The following is an 18,322-nucleotide window of genomic DNA, read 5'->3' on the forward strand; positions in this document are numbered from 1 at the left end:
CGGAGCGGCCCCCCCGGCCCCGCCGCTCCCGGGGGCGGCCGGCGCATGGAGCGGCGGCGGCCGGGCCGGCCTGGGAGAGCGGCCGGGGCGGGTAAGGAGCGGGCGGCGGGGGGCATCGGGGGCATCCGCAGCCAAGTTGGGCTGTGGGGAAGGGGCATCCGCGCTGAGGGCGGTTAGAAACGGGGGGAATGAATTAAAAAAACGCAACGCAACGCATATGGGGGCGGCGGGAGCCCCCAGGCCGGGTGAGGGGACCCCGGCGGCGGCACCGAGCGAGGGTGGGGGTCGGTTCGGTGGGGAGGAGCGGGGAGAGCTCGGCGGCTCCCCGGGGGTTAAGGATGCTCGGCAGGAGTTGTTGGAGGTTCTCGCCTGGGCAGGGATTTTTTGCTCTATTCTGCTGCTTGCGAAAGGGTTTCGTGCTTTGGAGCGGGAGACGGGCACGGAGAGAGCTCGCCCTCCTCCTCCTCTTCTTCCTCCTCCTCCTCCCGAGACTTTGTGCAGGAACATCCTCGGCAAGAGAAATGGGAAGCGATGCTAATCCTTCCAGATACACCTCCCCTACTTTTTTCTTCTTCTTTCGATATCTATGCTGACAACTTATTGGAATATTTTAATATGAAGTTAAAAGAAATGTGTGCAGGAAAAGCAGAGGCAGTTGGAGAGCTGCATGAAGGTTACCTTGAGCTGAGCATTATAAACCATTTCTTCTGTGAAGGCAGGATTAAATAAAGTTTCCCAGCAATTTGGAGCCGGGAAGCAGAGTCTGGCAGTGGGGACAAAGCCTCCAGCCCCGGGGTGTCCCCCCCCAAGCCTGGCCCACCTGCACTTTCCCACCCTGCAAGTGCCATAACCTTCCCCTCTCCAGGGATTTGTGCCGAGTTATTCTTGATACTGGCCTTAGTTTGGGTACGGCTCAACCTGGCTTTGGGGTCCCCGATGTGCAGGGTCCCAGCAGCACTTGGGCTGGGGGAGGCTTTGCTGAGCCAGCAGCTGGATGGGATCCAGCTGTGTCTCCTTAGGGACAGCCCCTGCCTTCTTCCCATCCTCCTCCTCCTCCTCACCCAGTTTAGAGCAGCCCCGGTGAGCGTGCATCCCCTCCGGTGCGCGTCTCAGCTCGCTAAGTCTTATTGAAAACCATAACTGGATTTTGCAGACTGGGCATGAAATACCTAGAGCATAATACGTATTACAACTCATTAGGTTAAGCCCATTCAGTGCTGTCTGAATGAAGTTAAATCACCTTTTTCACAGGGTTTAAGTGTGGAAAGGGTGTCACGGGTGAGGATAGCACAAAGGGGGAGAGGGAGCGCAGATGCCGCAGCGGTCCGGGGAGCATCCCTTAGTGTCACCAAGACCTATCCCAAATAGCCCTGTGTGTCACCACCAACACCAACCTGACACTCCACATCCCAATGGAGCTCTCATTCTGGCCTTGCAAGGAAAAATGTGGAAATAATGGGGAAATAGATGCTTCTCAGCCATGCAGGTGGGGATGGGGCCGATGCTGGCAGCAGGGATGCTCGGAGAGGGAGGCTGGGGGCCAGCAAAGGAAACCCAGGTACCAGCAGATGGGATAAAGCTGATGGGGAGAGTCAGATAACACATGTGCGGGGGATTGTGGGGTAACTAAAATAATAATTATAATTCAGGAACACAGCGTGCATGTCAGCAGCTGGGATGGGGGTACTGGGTGCAAGGGCTGCAGCATCTCTGCTGTGCCAGCTCAGTTAAATAATCTCCCCAGTTCCCCAGCATCCTCCGCCTGCCTAAATCTCTGGAATACATGGCTATTTCCTCCTCTGCCTTCAGCATCGTGGCATGTGCTTTTTAAATGATTCATGGCTTAAAACATTTTTCTTTTTTGAGGCATTTTCACATTTGCTTGGGGAATTCATCCTACAAGAGACTGGAATGGGCTTTGATGTAATTGCATGCGGAGGAACAGAGTGCAAAGCACAAACCCTCCGTTTTGGCTCCACTCGGGCCATTGTAAAGCAAAATACATGGGGAAGCAAGCAGAGCCCTGCAAACTTCTGCATGCTGCAGAGGTGGGAATACCTGGAAATCAGCAGCCTGAAGGCAACTGCATTTCTGCACCCCAGCTTGGATTTGTTTTGGGGAGCCCCTCGCCTGCCCCACAGCAAATCCCGCTGATGGCTGTGGGGTCGGGATGGGGATGAGAATCCCCTGGGCAGTGGCCTGGGGTGTTCGTGGGAATTCGCAGACCTAGGTAGCTCAACAGCAAATGTTGAAATATTTAAAAATCGGTTCAAAGTTGCTTAAATCGGCTTGGTTAAATAAAATAGCCCTTCTCTGGTTAGCACTGGCCGGTCATTCTTGGTGCACTGAAATAACCCAGGGCAGGATCCAGCCCATCACCCCAGGGTTTATTTATAACTAACTCAGGCCTTGCAGAAATGGTGCTGGTGCGTGGCGGGTTTTCATCCTCTGGAGAGTGGCGGGAGCGCTGATAGGAGGCTGTCCAATTAGTATCTCCCCGTTTCTGTGGATCTTGCCTTTTACAGGTGCTAATCAATTAGTCTGGGGCAAACTCGTCCCTCCGGAGGGAAGGATCTGTGATACCTCCCAAGCTCGGTGCTTCGTGCCCAGCTGGGCTTGTGGCTTTGGCTTCCCCTCGCCTTGGTCAAGTGCTGACACCATTGGTAAATCTTCTCCAGAATATTTAAAAATTAGGTTTTGCCCATAAGCAAGTTTAAACCCTTCTATTGATTCCCAGCGAGGGGGGAAGATTTACAAGCCCTCCTACATGCTTGGAAATCCTGCACAGAAATCTATCAGCAGATGGGCAAGTCCTGCTCTGGATTTACAAATCAGGCCAATAAATCCTGAATAAGAGGTTTTTCCTTTGCATATCTTGGTGGTTTGGCCTACAGAAGGGATTTAAAAGCTCCCCAGGGAAGCACATGCCTGAGGAACACCTTACCACTGAGGAAGAGGTACCGACCCTGGGGTGAGTTGTGTCCTGCGCAGGGACAGAGCAGCCACGACTCACTGTGACACCCCAAATCTGCTGAGTTGGCTGCTTTTAGGCTCACACGAACCTTTCCTGTGCACCTCTCCCAGCGGAGGGGATGCACAGACATGTTTCTCAGCAGAATTAAGGCAGGGAGCAGCTGAATAAATAAACTTTGCTTCAATTTAAAGGCAGGTGAGTGCTTGACTGGCCCTGGGAGAGGCATGCGGTGAGTGCTGGGTGCTCAAGGGGAGATGCGACGCAGCAGGTAGTCCTGCTGCAATGGAAACCTTGATTTTTTTTTCAATGTCCCACTTTAGCTCGGTTTCATTCCCAGCAGTTATGGTATTTAAATTCAGCGTGATGCATCTCATTTGCTGCTTCTGTTTTAAAGAGTGAGAAAGGGCAAAAATCCATTTTCATGGGGCTGAAGAAGATGATGGTGGGTTGACCTGGGGGCTCAAGTTGCCCAAATTCTTCCTGGGCAGCAAAGCCAAGCTCCTGCTGTGGTGAACTCCTGGGGATGGAGGCTGAAAGGTTTGGGGGGTGCCAGCACTGGGCGCTTATGCTGGTGTCACTGGTTGGTGCTGGTTCCAGGGAGGCACAAGGGTGTGAAGCCACAGGAGCTGCTCTGCAGTCACCCATTGCCAGCACCCTGCGGAGCCGAGGGTGGGGATGGAGGGACACAAGGCTTTCTGATAAGGCATGTGGTCCCCTCATCCGAGCAAGTGGCTTTTGGGTGACGGCAGGTCCAGGCAGCACACCGGGCACCGTGTCCTGCACACCTTTGCTTTTCCAGGTCTCAGCAGAAGCGTTTTTGGGGGAAGCTGTGCTGTGCTCCCAGGGGAGTGGGTGAGCATCCAGGGGTGCTCAGCAGGGTGCAGGACGGAGGTGGGTGTCAGTCCCACAGGACAGCAGTCCCAGCGTGTCACCCTGCTGTGGTCATTAGACTCCATCCCATCTCTCTCTATTTTAAAGGCCTATTCTTTCCCAGTCCCTCTGATAAGAAATGCTAATGATATGATGAAATTGGATAGTTTGGTCACCTTCTCCTCCTAATGGAACTCTTGTGCTCATTAATTTGCTGTTTTTAATGGGCTGATTGTTCTCCTGTGCTGAGGGAACCACATGAGCCCTTCAGTGTGTTTTGCCATGGTCGGATGCGAGATGGTGCTTGAAGGCAACTGAACCTTTGTGCTCAATAATTGCAGAGCAATTCGGAGACAAGACCCAAATGTATAATTTACTGGCGCTTCATTCATCCCGGTCACAGGCGGTCACAGAGATGCTCACGCCGTATGGCGGAGCCCCCTCGGGACCTATGCCCACCTCCCCACACACCGGCTCTGCTTGAAGGGGAAAATAAATCTTGCAGATTAATGAAGATTTCCTTGGCCCCATAATTGTAGAGCCCCAAATCCATGGGGCAGAGCTCCCCTGCTTTCTGCCGGCCGCAGTGCTGCTATGTTCAGAGGGAGGTGGTTCGGGCATGGAGGGATGGTCAGTGGACATCCCACTGCCAGGACGAGGATTTCAGCTCTTGGCAGGAGCGTGGCGATGGAGGTAGGCAAGGAACCAGCCCCCTGTTTCCGCCCCATCCCGGCTGCCTGCTTGTAACAGTGCAAAGTGCCTGGCAGCACTTTGGCTAACAGCCTTTGTACCTGGCTGCCCACAGCAGCCCATGAAAGCCCAGTTTTGCAGCACTGCCTGTTGCACGGCACTGGCTGGTTAATGTCCCTGTTGGCTTCATTAATTTGGCTGGTAAAGTGTGTCACTGCTGTCCTCTAGCCATGCCGTGGGTTGGGCTGGCACCGCTCCGCTCCTGAACCCCTGGCAGGAGCTGCACCGGGATGCAGGCGTTGGGGGGATGCAAGTGTTGGGAGGTGCAAGTTGCAATGCAACCCCTGGGGGACACTCGCCATTGCAGGCTGTGGTGGGGACAGGGACCCGCAGGGTCCTGCTGAGGTGGCTGGTCCATCCGCCCGATACTGGATCCATCCGCACAACATGAGGAGGGCTGGGGGGTGCATGGAGCAGTGTGATGGGGTGCTGCCAGCATCCCCCATCCCGAGTGGCCACCTGCAGGGTGGCACCTCCCAGTCAACCCTCCCAGTCAGCCCTGACGTCCCCATCCTCCGTCGACACGGTGTACATCAGTGCTGGCTCTATTTGCTGCACTCGCTGTTTGTAAACTGTAGCTGGCGAGGGAGCCGTAAGCCGAGCACATTATCTCCTCCAGACAATTAGCAGAAGCATTAATGGAATATATGCAAATGTGCAGTAATTGACCTGCGACTCCGCAGTTCATGATGGAGAAGGATGAGCTCCAGATGGCTTAATGATAGTAATTTAAGCCTCTTCTTTATATGCCATGCTTCCTTGCCGTAGCCTGGCAGGACTAAGCCCCAGCGGGGAGGAGCATGGGTGGCAGTGAGGACACTGGGGACCAGGGACAGCCCTGGGGCCGTCCCGTATGCACCACAGCAGCGTCGCAAACCGCCCCATATTCAGCATCTGGGGGTTGGACCAGCCCCCGAGCTGTGCCACCTTCATCCTGCCATGGAGGTGCCTGCAGATGCAAAAGCCCGAAGAGCAAGCAGTCTCCTTGCTCAGCTGCTACTCAGAGTTTACTCAGCCTTTACTCAGGCTGTGCGGGCACCAAGCGTGGCTGGGGAGGGGGCGGTTTGGGGGTGCCTGAGGGGCTTGGGACCCCCCTCAGTGATCTGCCCCCCGCAGCCTGCTCAGCCCTGAGCTCCACAAAAGTTCACCCGGCAGAGCCAGAGGTATTTGAATAACCACTCTGGGAACCCAAATTAAAATATTTATGTATAATTCATGCCATATGTTCTACCAATATTTTTTATTTAATCAACTGAAGACAGATGGCAGGAACATAGAGGCCATTAAACTAATGGCACTTTGTCTTTCCATTTATTTTCATCTCCTTTCCTAAAATAAGACAGGTCTGTGACAGCCAGCACACCCTGGGCATGGGGCTGTCCCTGTCACCTCCGGCACGCTGACAGGGTGTGGTGGCAGTGACATTTCCCACTGTGAACGTGGAGCTCACCATGCAACCTGGTGTGGCTTTGTCCTGGGCACCACATCGACATCTCCCTCCTGTCCTGCATCCTTGTGCTGGGGGGACACAGAACGGCCCCTCCGCAGGGCTGGGAGGTGATGGGGAGTCCTGGCATCCCCCTGTCCCCGCAGGGAGATGGGGACCACAATCTCCCCACAGCCCGGGATGCTTTCCTGAGCGTGCCTCTCTCTTTGACTTGCAGGTGAAGATTTCTTGCCCTGGGAGTGAGATGAATGGGGCTTCATCAAACAAAGGCTCCCAGGCAGCATTTCAGGCTCCGAGACGCGTCCAGGGACTTTTCATTCTTTGTCTGAAAGGCGGCCGGTGTCGTTGCCATTAGAGAGATGCCTGCGAGAGCCAGGGCCGCCGAGCGAGAGGAGCTGCGTCAGCTCATCGGCTTTCAAATCACCTTCAAACCCTCCCATTCCTTAACATGATCCCTCCAGCAGCCCGGGCTCCTGGGCACGGCCGGGGGGCTTTGCCAGGAGGAGAATAAACCGGGGACGGCAGCGACAGCCAGCGCTGGAGAAACCTCCCGTGCACAGTGGGAGGTACCCCAAAATCCGCCCCCACTGCCTTATCCAGCCCTCCTGGACTTCAATAGGGTCACGCAATAGCTTTGCACGGCCTCACTCTGCAGCCCTCGCTGTGATTTTGGGACACCCATCAGCTCCCCTGGGAGCCACCTCCAGCCTGGGGGGGCAAACTCCCCTGGGAGCATCCCTGGGGCCGGAGAGCAGCTCCCCCGCGGCGCCGGCTGCCGCGGAAGGGATGAAGACGCTATGGCCAAATTATTGGTAAAACTCCAGCGGTATTTTCGGCGCAAACCTGTGCGATTCTTCACACTGCTGGCTCTGTACCTGACGGCCGGCAGTTTGGTTTTCCTGCACTCGGGCTTTGCCGGGGAGCCCACGGTGACGGGGACCCAGCGCGTCCCCAGGGAGGGACCAGGGCTGCCCTACCTGGGGGTGATGCAGCTGAGCCGCGGGTTCAAGGCGGCGGCGACAATGCCAGCGCGGGGACGGCGACACGGTCCCTGGTTCAAAAGCACCTCCAAGGAACCGGTGGAGAGGGGCAAAGCCGGAGACCACAGCAGCAGCCGGAGCTGGGCGCTCAGGGGCAGGAGCGGCCGCGAGAAGGAAGAGGATAGAGGTAAGGGCCGGGGACACACGGGGCCAGGGGGATCCATCCTCTTGGCCGCTCCTGGGGAAGCCTCATGTGCTGGGGCGGTGATCTCCGAGTTGGTTTGGTTGTGCATCCCTGCCAGGAACAAATTTCTGAGCATGTGCTCCCATTAGATGTGAATTTATTTGTTTATGAACAACGTGCATGTGCTACTCCAGTGCTAAGATTTTCTTCCTGCACCCCAACGTGCTGCCACTGGGGCGCAGCACCCTGCTTTGGGGACCACTGGTCCAGAGGACATTCCCAGAAATATCTTCTCCCTCCTTCCCCTCCTTCCTCCCTCCTCAACTGCCAATAATCCGCTTTCATCTTTCCATTTTCCCTCTTTCCCACTTGTGCACCATCACGCTCTGGGTCACACCTTGCTGGGACATGCATTTTTGGGGGTACCAGCTGGGGAGAGGTTGTGCCCTGTCTTCATCCCATCCTTTGGCTATGCCATGGGCCAAATTCTGTGTTAATTCTTTTGGCCCCAATGAACTTTAAAACCAGATTTGTGGCCTGTTTTCTGCTTTACTGCTATGTTCAGGCAGGACCTGGCAGAGATTGCTGTGCAGGCAGGGCTGAGGTTTGGCTTTTCAAGCCGGGAGATCCCAGCCTGAGGTGTGCGGTGTGTTGTCAGGTGGGACTGTTATTAATGAACAAGGATAACTGAATGTAGTAGTTGTCATTGATTTTTAAAATGTCATCTATTTATCCTGAAGGCAGCTGCATGCAGACAGACTCACGCTTACTCTGAATTTGGGTGGCAGCGAGCTGCCCATCAGGGCTTTTGCATCATCCCAGTCATTACTCAGCTCATCGCCTCCCTCCTTGGCACCCACAAGCACCCAGTGCCAGCAGATCCCCCCCAAACGCATCCCGTGTCCCTCCTGTGCCGGCTCTGCAGCCCCCAGTGAAGAAGGCTTAGATTGGACCTTGGGAACAATTTCTTCCCCAAAGGGCTGTCGGGCGTTGGAACAGGCTGCCCAGGGCAGTGGTGGGGTCACCATCCCTGGAGGGGTCGAACAGACCGGAGATGAGGTTCTCAGGGACATCAATTAGTGCCAGGGTTGGGTTAATGGACTCCGATCTTGAGCCTGTGCCCCAAAGCCAGGCTTTTCTAGGAGCTGCCCACAGGGCTCAGCTCCTGCGGTTCCCTGAGCATCCTCCTGGGTGGAACAGGGGGTGTGTGGCTTGGAGAGAAGCAGGAAACCCCACCCCATGACAAACTGGAGGTTTCAGGGGGGTCATGATGCTAAGCCAGGCTCGGTCCCCCAGACCTTGGTCCCCCCAGCCTACCACAGGTCAGTGCCCACCTTTGCCCTGGGCAAGACACACAATCCAGGGTTGGAATGGTGAGGAAAAATGGCTTGTGGTGCTTATGGGATGTTCTCATGCTAAGATGAGATGAAAAGGGAGTTTTCCCGTGGTGCCCCCTGCTAGAGGGGTCTCTGGGAGCGTTTCTGAGGTGCATGTGGCCAAGTTGCTCCATTAATGTGAATTGACGTTTAGTGAATCCTCACCAGATGGCTGGTGAGTCCAAGCTGTCACTCACCGTACTAACCCCAAGCAGCCGCTCCTGTCCCTGGCCATATGCCCCACGTCCCCCACCATTAACCTCTGCCGGTGTCACCGTGCCCAGCCCCGGTGGGGGCTGCGAGGGACGGGATGCTCGTCTTGGACATCGGCGCCTTTAGCTGCCCCTAGGCGCTCTGTGAATATTGTCTTTCCCCTTTTTAATTTTAATCTCATGCAGGAAGGCTTGATATGGGCAGTTAATGGCAGAGCATCTCTGCAGCTCCTGAGCAGGATGGTGCAGAGGAATTCTCCAGCCTGATCAATTCCCTGAGCTGGTGTGCCCATGGGGCAGGCAGAGCCTTGGAGACAGGTGCTGATATCCCCCTTGCTCCCCTGCTCCTCCTGGGCCGGCTGGATGGAGCAGGCGGGTTTTAATGATGGTGGTAATTAAGCAGGGGAGAGCTTAACAAGGCGGCTGTGGAGGCTCTGCCGTGTGAAATCACGCCACAGGGAATCCTGCTAGCATGGTGTGTGGCTCTGGCTTGCTGGGACAATGTGCATCCCTCCTTCTCCTCTTCCCTCTCCTGATACTCTCATAACCCCGGTTTCAGGCCAGTGCTGCAGCTTTATGAGGCACAGCTCAAGGGCAGCCCCGTCTGCCAGGGAACGGCTTCAGCTCCTCTGCATCCTTGTGTAAAGGTGCATCTCTTGTCTTAAATGTGGGGGCATTTTGGGGGGGAGCGAGTGCCACATCCATCTCTGGTCCTTTGCTGGACGTCTCCAGCTGTTGCCAGTTGGGGCTGGACCCCACTGTGTCACACGAGCAAGCGATGCCGTGAAAACAGAGGGACACAGCCAAAGATGTCCCTGTACCCACTCTCGCTCCTCCTTCACTTCTTGTCCTCGTCTCTCCCTAATTATTCTGGTTGCCTTCCTAATAAGTTGCAGCACACAGATGATGAGAGTGATGGATTGAAGGTGACACACATCAGTCACCAGCTCTGTGCAAACAACTGGAGTCATCCTACGCTGCTTAGGTCTGTCCTGGCCCGAACGAGCTGACCTGCTGAAACCTGCTCATTGCTGCGGAAATACCACGTCGTGCTGCGAGTAATTGGGAGCGAGGAGTTATGACTCTGGGGGTTAAAGTTATCAAGTGTATTTATTTCTTTCAATCTTCTTCTTCCACCTTCCTCCAGGCTGGCTGGAGAAGCCAGTTTGCAGCGCTGGTGGGAAAGGTGGGGGTCTGTGTGTGGGGCACACCAGGCTGTGGGGTCTGCAGGACATAGATTCACTTCAGGGACCCCCAACAGATGCAAAATCCCAGCAGGAGGTGAGAAGTGTTATCCCCTGGCAGGGTTTGGTATTGGAGTAGCACATGTGGAGATGCTTGGCTATTAGAGGGGTAATTTGGTGTGTGATGAAGACAGGGAGATGGAAGGAGACACGGGGTGGAAACAAGACCCCCAGCTGACACGGAGCATCGCAACGGACGCACAGGCAAGGAGGTGGCTGCTTGTTTTCAGATTATTGGGAAAGGCTCCATTTGTCACATAAATGATTTCACCGTAACTATTTATTCAGCTCTATTCCCTGTCTACCGGCATCTTCATTTGCACAGGCATCAGCCTTTACTTTGCCAAGTGTTAGTGCTTGGCAAATATCCCCCGCCTCGATGGCTGGGATGGGGAAAATGAGCTGCTGGCTGAAGAAAATTTGTTTTAAAATGTATTTCTCCATTCTGCCCACCCCTGTGCTCCTGATGGTGCAGAGTAAAGGGGATGAGTTATTTTACCACATAACTCGTCTCTTTTTGGAGCCGCTTTGCTCAATTTTGAGGCTGGTGGGAAGGAAGAGGATAAAGAGGAGAAGCCTCGGTACAGAGCAACAGCATCCTTGCTCTCCAGAGAGGGTGTTTCTGGGCTTTGCCTGCCTTTCCTCACAGCATTTGCAGGGACATGTTATACCCAGACATGAGCTTCTAAACCAAATGAACAAACATTGCTGCACATCCCTATTTAGGGAAAAGTCAAAAGAGGGGGTGAGAACTCAGTGTGCTCACCCCAGCTGGTTCTCACTCCCCTCTCCTCTTCCCCACAGCGAGATATATCGGCTGCTACATGGACAACACTCGCCGGCGCACGCTGCGCGGTGTGTCCTTCTTCGACTACAAGAAGATGACAGTCTTCCGTTGCCAGGACAACTGTGCCGAACGGTAGGGCGGGAGATGAGCACTGTGTCTCCATCAATTCCTGCACCGCATCTCCATCAGTTCCCACACGGCATCAGTGTTCCTCTGCTGTCACGGTTCCCTGCCCCGGCTGCTCCCTTCCCCTTCCTCCCACCTTTCTTCTCTTTTCGTTACATTTATGCCATTTTGAATTTTTTGATTGTTTGTTTTTTTAATTCACTGGTGTTTACCAGGACCCCATTTTCCTCCCCTTGAAGAAGGTTGGGGGGAATGATGATGGCCTCCATCCTCATACGGGGCAAGGGGCTGTAAGGGCTCTGATTCAGTGCTGGGGAGTAGGAACAGGATGGAAAGAATGGAGTAGACTAGAGGGTGTTTCAAAAAGATGGACCAAACATGTTACAATGACACAAAAATTACCAAACGGTTTAATGAGATACCAGGTTTTAGTAACCTTTTTATAAATGCTCTGTGTTCCCTCCACCTGCTGTTTGGACTGTAAGAGTTTCATTCACGGGCGGTTTGTGGTTGCAGAGATATTGTGATTTCAAAGTGGGTCAGTTTTTTTGAAACGCCCAGTATTTTCAGTTGGAGGGGACCTACAATAATCCCCTAGTCCAGCAATGCACCCTTGGGTGCTGTGCTGCTCCCAGAACCGGGGATGCTCCTGCAAACCCCTCTGGAGCCTGGGGGTGCCCGGGGATGTGCTGACCCCCACCCCCCCCATCTCCTTCTCCCCAGGGGTTACCTCTACGCGGGGCTGGAGTTCGGCGCCGAGTGCTACTGTGGGCACAAGATCCAGGCGTCAAACGCCAGCGAGTCCGAGTGCAACATGGAATGCAAGGGGGAGCGGAGCAACACCTGCGGGGGGGTCAACCGCCTGTCCATCTACCGCCTGGAGCTGGCCCAGGAGTCAGCCAGGAGGTGTAAGTTGGTGGCATCGATGTCCTGACTCAGCCCCGAAATGGGGGGGACCCCTCGTGGTGCCAGTGGGAGGGAGTCCCAATGTCCCCGTGCTGTGTGAGCCAGGTTGTGGCTTTGGGGGGTTCAGGTCTGTGTCTGGGGTGGTTTTTCTCCTGCAAACCATGGGGATCCCCTCAAGATCATCGAGGCCAATCATAAGCCAACACTGGCACAAAGCCCTGTCCCTAAGAACCTCCTCTCCGTGCCCATTCAACCCCTCTAGGGATGCCGGAGGGTGATGAGAGCCGGAGAAAAGTGGCTGCTGTGTTGATGGGCGGCTTGGAGGGAGTGATGGAGATGGGGACACGGGGGCACGCAGAGACTCTTGCTCCTGAGCCTGGGGTGCGCAGGGTACAGCAGCATCATTTTTGGGGTGCAGCCCCTCGGGGCTAGGTCAGCATCGCTCCCAGCACCCCTGCGACCCCTCTGTCACTTGCAGATGGCAGCGCGATATTTCGGGGGTGCTTCCGCCGGCCGGACAATGTCTCCATCGCCTTGCCTGTCAGCCGGATCATGCTGAACATGTCGGTGGACAAATGCGTGGACTTCTGCACCGAGAAGGTACCGGGGGGCTGGGAGGTGCAGGTTGAAAGCTTAGTCGTCTAAATTGTCACCAGAAAGGGTCACACTGGGTAAATTTTAGTCTGATTTAGTGTAATAATTCTGTGTATCCAAACTATAAAGGCTCAAATTGATTGTGTCATCAGACAGGGGAAAGGCAGTGGGCATGGCTGGAGTATTTATTAATTAAAATTAGGTAAATTATCAGGCGGAGGAAGAGAAAGAACTGCAGGTGGGGACAGTCCTGTCCTCCCTTCATGGCCTCCCCAGCAGAGGACTGTGAGGAATAAACCATCACATCACTTAAATACAAGCGGCTGCTCCATCGCTGGCTCCACTTTCCCATTGCTCGGTGTGTAAATAACCGGAGCCCCTCGATTAACCCGGTGCTGCCACAGCCTGGCAGTAAATCGCTGAACAGGCCTCATAACTCTGGGCTTTGAAATGCCGGCAAGTCCTCCAAAGGGCTGCCTGATGGCTCTTGGTGACCTCGGCGTGGGTGACAAATTCACAAATGACATGCCACAGCTCTGCCGGGAGCACCAGTGCCTGGCTGCTTTGCTGCCTGCAGGCAGCTTGGCCATGCCATGGGAAAATGGGGGAGCGGGGGGTTTTGGGTGTCTGCAATGGGCTGCTTGGGTGACCGGCTTGAAGGATGCTGTGACCAGCTTGAAGGATGCTCCGACGAGCTCCAAGGATGCTGCAGCCAGCTCGAAGGATGCTGTAATAACTTGAAGGATGCTGCAAAACACCCCGCGCTGCACAGCAGGGCTGAGAGGGCAAGAATGGGTACGGGGGACAGAGGAAGGGTCTGCGCTGGGGACTGGACCTGGTGCCACCAGTCCCCCCTCCCTCCCTTCCCTTGTCCCTGCAGGAGTACCCACTGTCGGCGCTGGCCGGGACCTCCTGCCGCTGCGGCTTCCCCACCACGCTCTTCACCCTGCACGAGCGCGAGGACGAGCAGCTCTGCGCCCAGAAATGCGCTGGCGAGGAGTTCGAGAGCTGCGGCACCGCCGAGTATCTCCTCGTCTACCAGACCCAAGTTCAAGGTGAGGCAGCGCCGGGCTGGCCCTGCCTGCTGCAGGCAGGGGACGGGCAGAGACCGCTCCAGCTCCTGCCTGGGCACACCAGCAGAAAGTGAGCATGAGATGGAGCATCTACTTGGCTGTCATTAAAAATTACCATTTATTTTAATTTCCCGGGAAATCAACCCTCCGCTGCACAAACAGCTTTAATTACTGCCTGGCTCAGCGCAGGAGAGAGCAGTTTGCTCTCTGCCTCTTGTCGGAACCAGGATATCTCTGTTGGAAGTGGGATATCTCTGTAGGAAGCAGGATATCGCTAGGAAAACCCTGTTACCCTGACGTGCCGGGGCCGCTCTCCCTGCAGACAACCGCTGCATGGACAGGAGGTTCCTCCCCAGTCGGGCCAAGCAGCTGGTGGCCCTGGCCAGCTTCCCCGGCGCCGGCAACACCTGGGCACGCCACCTCATCGAGCTGGCCACCGGCTTCTACACCGGCAGCTACTACTTCGATGGGTCTCTCTACAACAAAGGTGAGAGGGGGGGTTCATTGCTGGGGGTGCACCAGTCCCACTGGGGCTGGGAGAAGGTCCTGGTGTCACCCCTTGGGTTTGCAGGAGAGGACGGCAGTGCTGGGTACCACCGATGCTGCTCCCTGGAGTGGTTTGGGCTGGATGTGTCGTGGTTCAAAGGGAATCAAAGGGACCTGACATCGCATGCGTCCTGTCCAGAACCTCCCTGTGCTACCCACCAGCCTTGGCAAGGACCAATTTGGGGTAGAACTGGGGTTTCACCACCCTGCCGGTGGTTTTTAACCCACCATGGTGGTTAGAATTTTCTAGAGAAGGAACCAGAGCAGATCTGACCCTGGCAAAAAAGGCACTCCTGCCTTTTTTGCCCCTCAAAAAAGGATGATGGGTTTTTTTGATCAGATTTCCCCAGGAGCTGGTGTTTGTGGGCACTCTCGTCCTGGGATGCATAAAATGAGAAGCAAATAAAATCACAGCTGCGTGGTGAGGAGGGCTCATGCGGGATTTGGGAGCACACAGTGCTGGTGGCACCAGTATCCTGAAGGACGAATGTCCCCACGTGGATCCTGAGTAACTGCAGATAAAAATACCGACATGTCAGGGCAGCCGAGGAACATTGACTGCCTGTTCAGTCCCCATGCCCACAACCCACCCTCTCATTGACTCATAACTCTGGCAAATAAATGATTTCCATCTGGGAGATGGATGCAAATTCTACCACAAGCCCCAACTGTAGCTTGCTTTTATTATTTTTATTAACGTCAGCACCAGCCAGTTCTCAGACACCCGCTTGCTGTGTCCTGGCAGGGTTCAAGGGCGAGAGGGACCACTGGCGCAGCGGGAGGACGATTTGCATCAAAACGCATGAGAGTGGCCAGAAGGAGATCGAATCCTTCGACGCTGCCATCCTGCTCATCCGCAACCCCTACAAGGCTCTGATGGCCGAGTTCAACCGCAAATACGGCGGTCACATCGGCTTCGCCGCCCATGCCCACTGGAAGGGCAAAGGTAGGCGGGGGGGCTCAGCCACTGGAGCTGTAAAGCTGGTGTTAAAGCCCAGCAAAGCCTGAGTCTGGTCTCTGTGGGGGAGCATTGGCTGTGCCACCACTTTGGGGTCCCCGTGTCCATCTCCTGGCATGATCCACAGCATTGCCTGGCATGGCCGAGGGTTCCTGCGTGGATGGGATGGGATGAGATGGGATGGGGTGGCTTGGGGATGGGATGGGGAAGCGGAGATGCTTGGCTGTTGGGTGCTGTGTTGGGTCACAAGGGCCGCAGGCGCAGGAGGACAGACCCAGCTGATGCGCAGGGCAGTGCCTGTGATGTGCCCTGTCCCTTTGTCACCCTTTCACTGGCAGCAATGGCAGCTACAGCCCAACCCAAGGGACATTTGCAGGGACAGGGTGTTATTTTTGTGCTCCCAGACATCACCTTTCCCATGCACAGGAGTGTTGTGGAGGCTCATTAATTATTGCAATTTAGAAATTGCTGTTGTGGCATTGACTTCATTGGAAAGAGTTAAAATATTTAGCTTGATTGAACATCTGCTACCCTTAATTCCGAGTTTATTTAAGGGGAGCTTTTGCTGTTGTTGCTGTTATATGCCTGGATTTCTTTATCACCATGTGCTTGCATTGCCAGAGGCGGCTCAACCCCGCTCTCCTCATTGCCCCATCCCATAAAACCAGGGAACAGAAATGTCCCACTGCTTCCTCAGTGGCTTTTCTTCCCTGGGCAGGTCCCTGGGGGGGGACATTGCCCCCACCATGGTGGGGTACAAGCATCTTGCTGTAGTTTTTATCCCCACCTGCTGCGTCCCAAAGGAGAACTGCAAATTGCAGATACAGCCGGGATGGGGGGTGCAGGATGAACCCCTCACTGGAGCCTGAAAACCAGCCCAGAGGAACCTTCCTGAGTCCCTACACCCCCCCAAGCTGTTCCACACCTCATGTCCCCACAGGGAGGGGGTACGGACAGAGGGGACCCTTCCCTCCACCCTGGCACAGTTTGATTTGGACACGCATCAAAAAACACCCCCAAATTATTTCCAAAGGATGTGTGGTGTAATTAGCTGCTGGGTTAATTGTCAAGTTAATTACCCTTGAAACAACTTTCCCAGAAAGATGGAGATTTTCCAGGGCTGGGGGGTTGCTGAGAGCTGTTGGTTTGGCACAGGGGGGTGGATGGAGACCCCCCCACCCTTTCACTGACTCCCCATGAAGAGTGAACACTCAACGAGGACGGTTCATTTGTGCCACGTCTGCAATTAGCACTGGCGTGCAGGGTTAAATAAATCATCCAGAGGACAAAATAAAGTGATTAAAGGTGAGTAATTAAGAGAGGGCAGGGGGTTCCCATGGCCAGCCTGCCCTGCAGAAAGCCCCTTGCTCTCTGCAGCCCAGCTCTCCAAACAGTTTCCTTCTCCCAGAAACTAATTTTGGGGCAATTTTTTGGGGAAAAAAAAAAAAAAAATAAGGTACCCTCTGCCCAGGCTTGCCCACAGCTGCCGGTGCTGGGAGGGATTTTCCTTCCACCCCTGTTCCCAGCCCGCGTGGAACCCACAGAGGCCACGGCCGCCGTGAAACCCCCATTTGGTTCCGTGACATTAATTTTACGATATCCCTGGAGTGGCTCCAAAGCAAAGTTTTATGTGATATGATTACACAAGGTGAATTGTCCTGTATCTGTTTAATGAAACAGATACTGTGTTTAACGATTCTTTGGGGAATTAAATGGAGTTAAGCTATTAATCAGGCATCAGTTTCTGGGGGAGGACGAGAGGAAGAGGCAGATACCCAAAGCTTTTATGTGTTATGAGATGGATGTATACAGCGCTGCCAGGAGATTTGTGGCTTGTTATTGATGTTTCATTATCCCTTTTATCACCTGATTTATATGGGATGATCAATTAGTGAGAAGGATAATTTGGGGACAGACTTTTTAGCAGAGGCTGTTGTGATAGGACAAGGGGTGATGGTTTTAAACTAAAGGAGGGGAGATTCAGGCTGGACATGAGGAAGAAATTGTTGCCCCTGAGGGTGGTGAGAGCCTGGCCCAGGTTGGCCAGAGCGGTGGTGGATGAACCATCCCTGGAGACATCCCAGGCCAGGCTGGACGGGGCTCTGAGCAACCTGAGCTGGTGCAGATGTCCCTGCTCAGGGCAGGGGGGGCACTGGATGAGCTTTGAAGGTCCCTTCAACCCAAACCATTCCATGATTCTATGATAACTGAAAGATTTGGTTGAATGGTTGGACTCAATCATCTTGAGTGTCTCTTCCAACCAAAATAATTCTGTGATTTCAGCAGGGAGCTCAGGCTCCTGGGATGAGGGATGGGGGATGCAGGAGGACATGGGGAGACACCCACTAACCGTGTCCTCTGCTCCTTCCAGAGTGGCCGGAGTTTGTGGCCAACTACGCGCCCTGGTGGGCGACCCACACGCTGGACTGGCTGCGCTACGGCAAGAAGGTGCTGGTGGTGCACTTTGAGGACCTGAAGCGGGACCTCTTTGTGCAGCTGCAGCGCATGGTGGGGCTGCTGGGCATCACCGCCTGCCAGGACAGGCTGCTCTGTGTCGAGGGACAGAAGGACGGCAACTTCAAGCGATCGGGCTTGAGAAAATTGGAATATGATCCATACACTCCCGAGATGAGGAAGATGATCAGCGGCTACATCAAAACGGTGGACGCGGCTCTGAAACTCCGAAATCTGTCGGGGGTGCCAGATGATTATTACCCAAGATGATGATGTTGATGGCGGGGGGGACCTGGCCCTGCGCGGTGAGGAAAGGCTTGGTCTGCCCGGCCTCTACCTCCTTCCACCCAGTGGGTGGCTTTTCTTTTAATCCTCCATCTGCTGCTATTAGCTGTTAATTAACTCCCTGCATGAGCAACGAGTGGTCTCCAGCCAGCGCTGAGCTTGCTTGGCCGATGCCGATGCGGAGCCGAGGGGATGCGGGTGCCTTCATTCCCCCGCTGTGGAGCTCCTGCTCTGTCCCACTCCCGTTTTGGCTGCCGCAGCCCCCCCTGCTTGGCAACGGGCGTGGGTGTCCCTAACATCCCCATCGCCCTTCCCAAGGAAGGAGAGACCCAGGGGGTTGGCGCCACATGTGTGATGCTCCCCGGGATCCTGCTTGGGGTGATGGAAATCAAGAGGGGTGCGCAGGGGCCAGCGGTGCCTCCCAATGAGGTGGCCGTGTCCCAGTGGCCAAATCCTGCCTGCGGGACCCCCCCACCCCATCTCACCCCCGCCTCCCAACAAGCAAGCGAAGCCAAAGCATCTTCCAGAGCCTCGGGAAAACGCAGTTTGCTATGTT

At 54.9% G+C, this 18,322-nt stretch overlaps 1 protein-coding gene across 1 annotated transcript; it reads left to right on the forward strand.

Moving 5' to 3' along the window:
* Window positions 1-6,673: 6,673 nt before the first annotated feature.
* WSCD2 (WSC domain containing 2) lies at window positions 6,674-18,177 on the forward strand. The gene is made up of 8 exons (XM_065646497.1): window positions 6,674-7,208; window positions 10,842-10,956; window positions 11,674-11,858; window positions 12,335-12,456; window positions 13,331-13,505; window positions 13,846-14,010; window positions 14,815-15,015; window positions 17,399-18,177. Exons 1-8 carry the CDS (start codon window positions 6,839-6,841, stop codon window positions 17,749-17,751), a joined length of 1,686 nt encoding a protein of 561 aa, XP_065502569.1. The 5' UTR covers window positions 6,674-6,838; the 3' UTR covers window positions 17,752-18,177.
* Window positions 18,178-18,322: the final 145 nt, after the last annotated feature.

This window comes from Caloenas nicobarica, chromosome 16, assembly GCF_036013445.1.
Source record: "Caloenas nicobarica isolate bCalNic1 chromosome 16, bCalNic1.hap1, whole genome shotgun sequence".
Taxonomy (NCBI): domain Eukaryota; kingdom Metazoa; phylum Chordata; class Aves; order Columbiformes; family Columbidae; genus Caloenas; species Caloenas nicobarica.

What these genes read in the sequence shown, in the direction of transcription:
- WSCD2 (XM_065646497.1), top strand. Translation starts at nt 6,839, where the DNA reads ATGGCCAAATTATTGGTAAAACTCCAGCGGTATTTTCGGCGCAAACCT. An exon ending in CAGGACAACTGTGCCGAACG is followed by an intron (nt 10,957 to 11,673) that starts GTAGGGCGGGAG and finishes CCTTCTCCCCAG; the next exon opens with GGGTTACCTCTACGCGGGGC. An exon ending in CTACCAGACCCAAGTTCAAG is followed by an intron (nt 13,506 to 13,845) that starts GTGAGGCAGCGC and finishes CTCTCCCTGCAG; the next exon opens with ACAACCGCTGCATGGACAGG.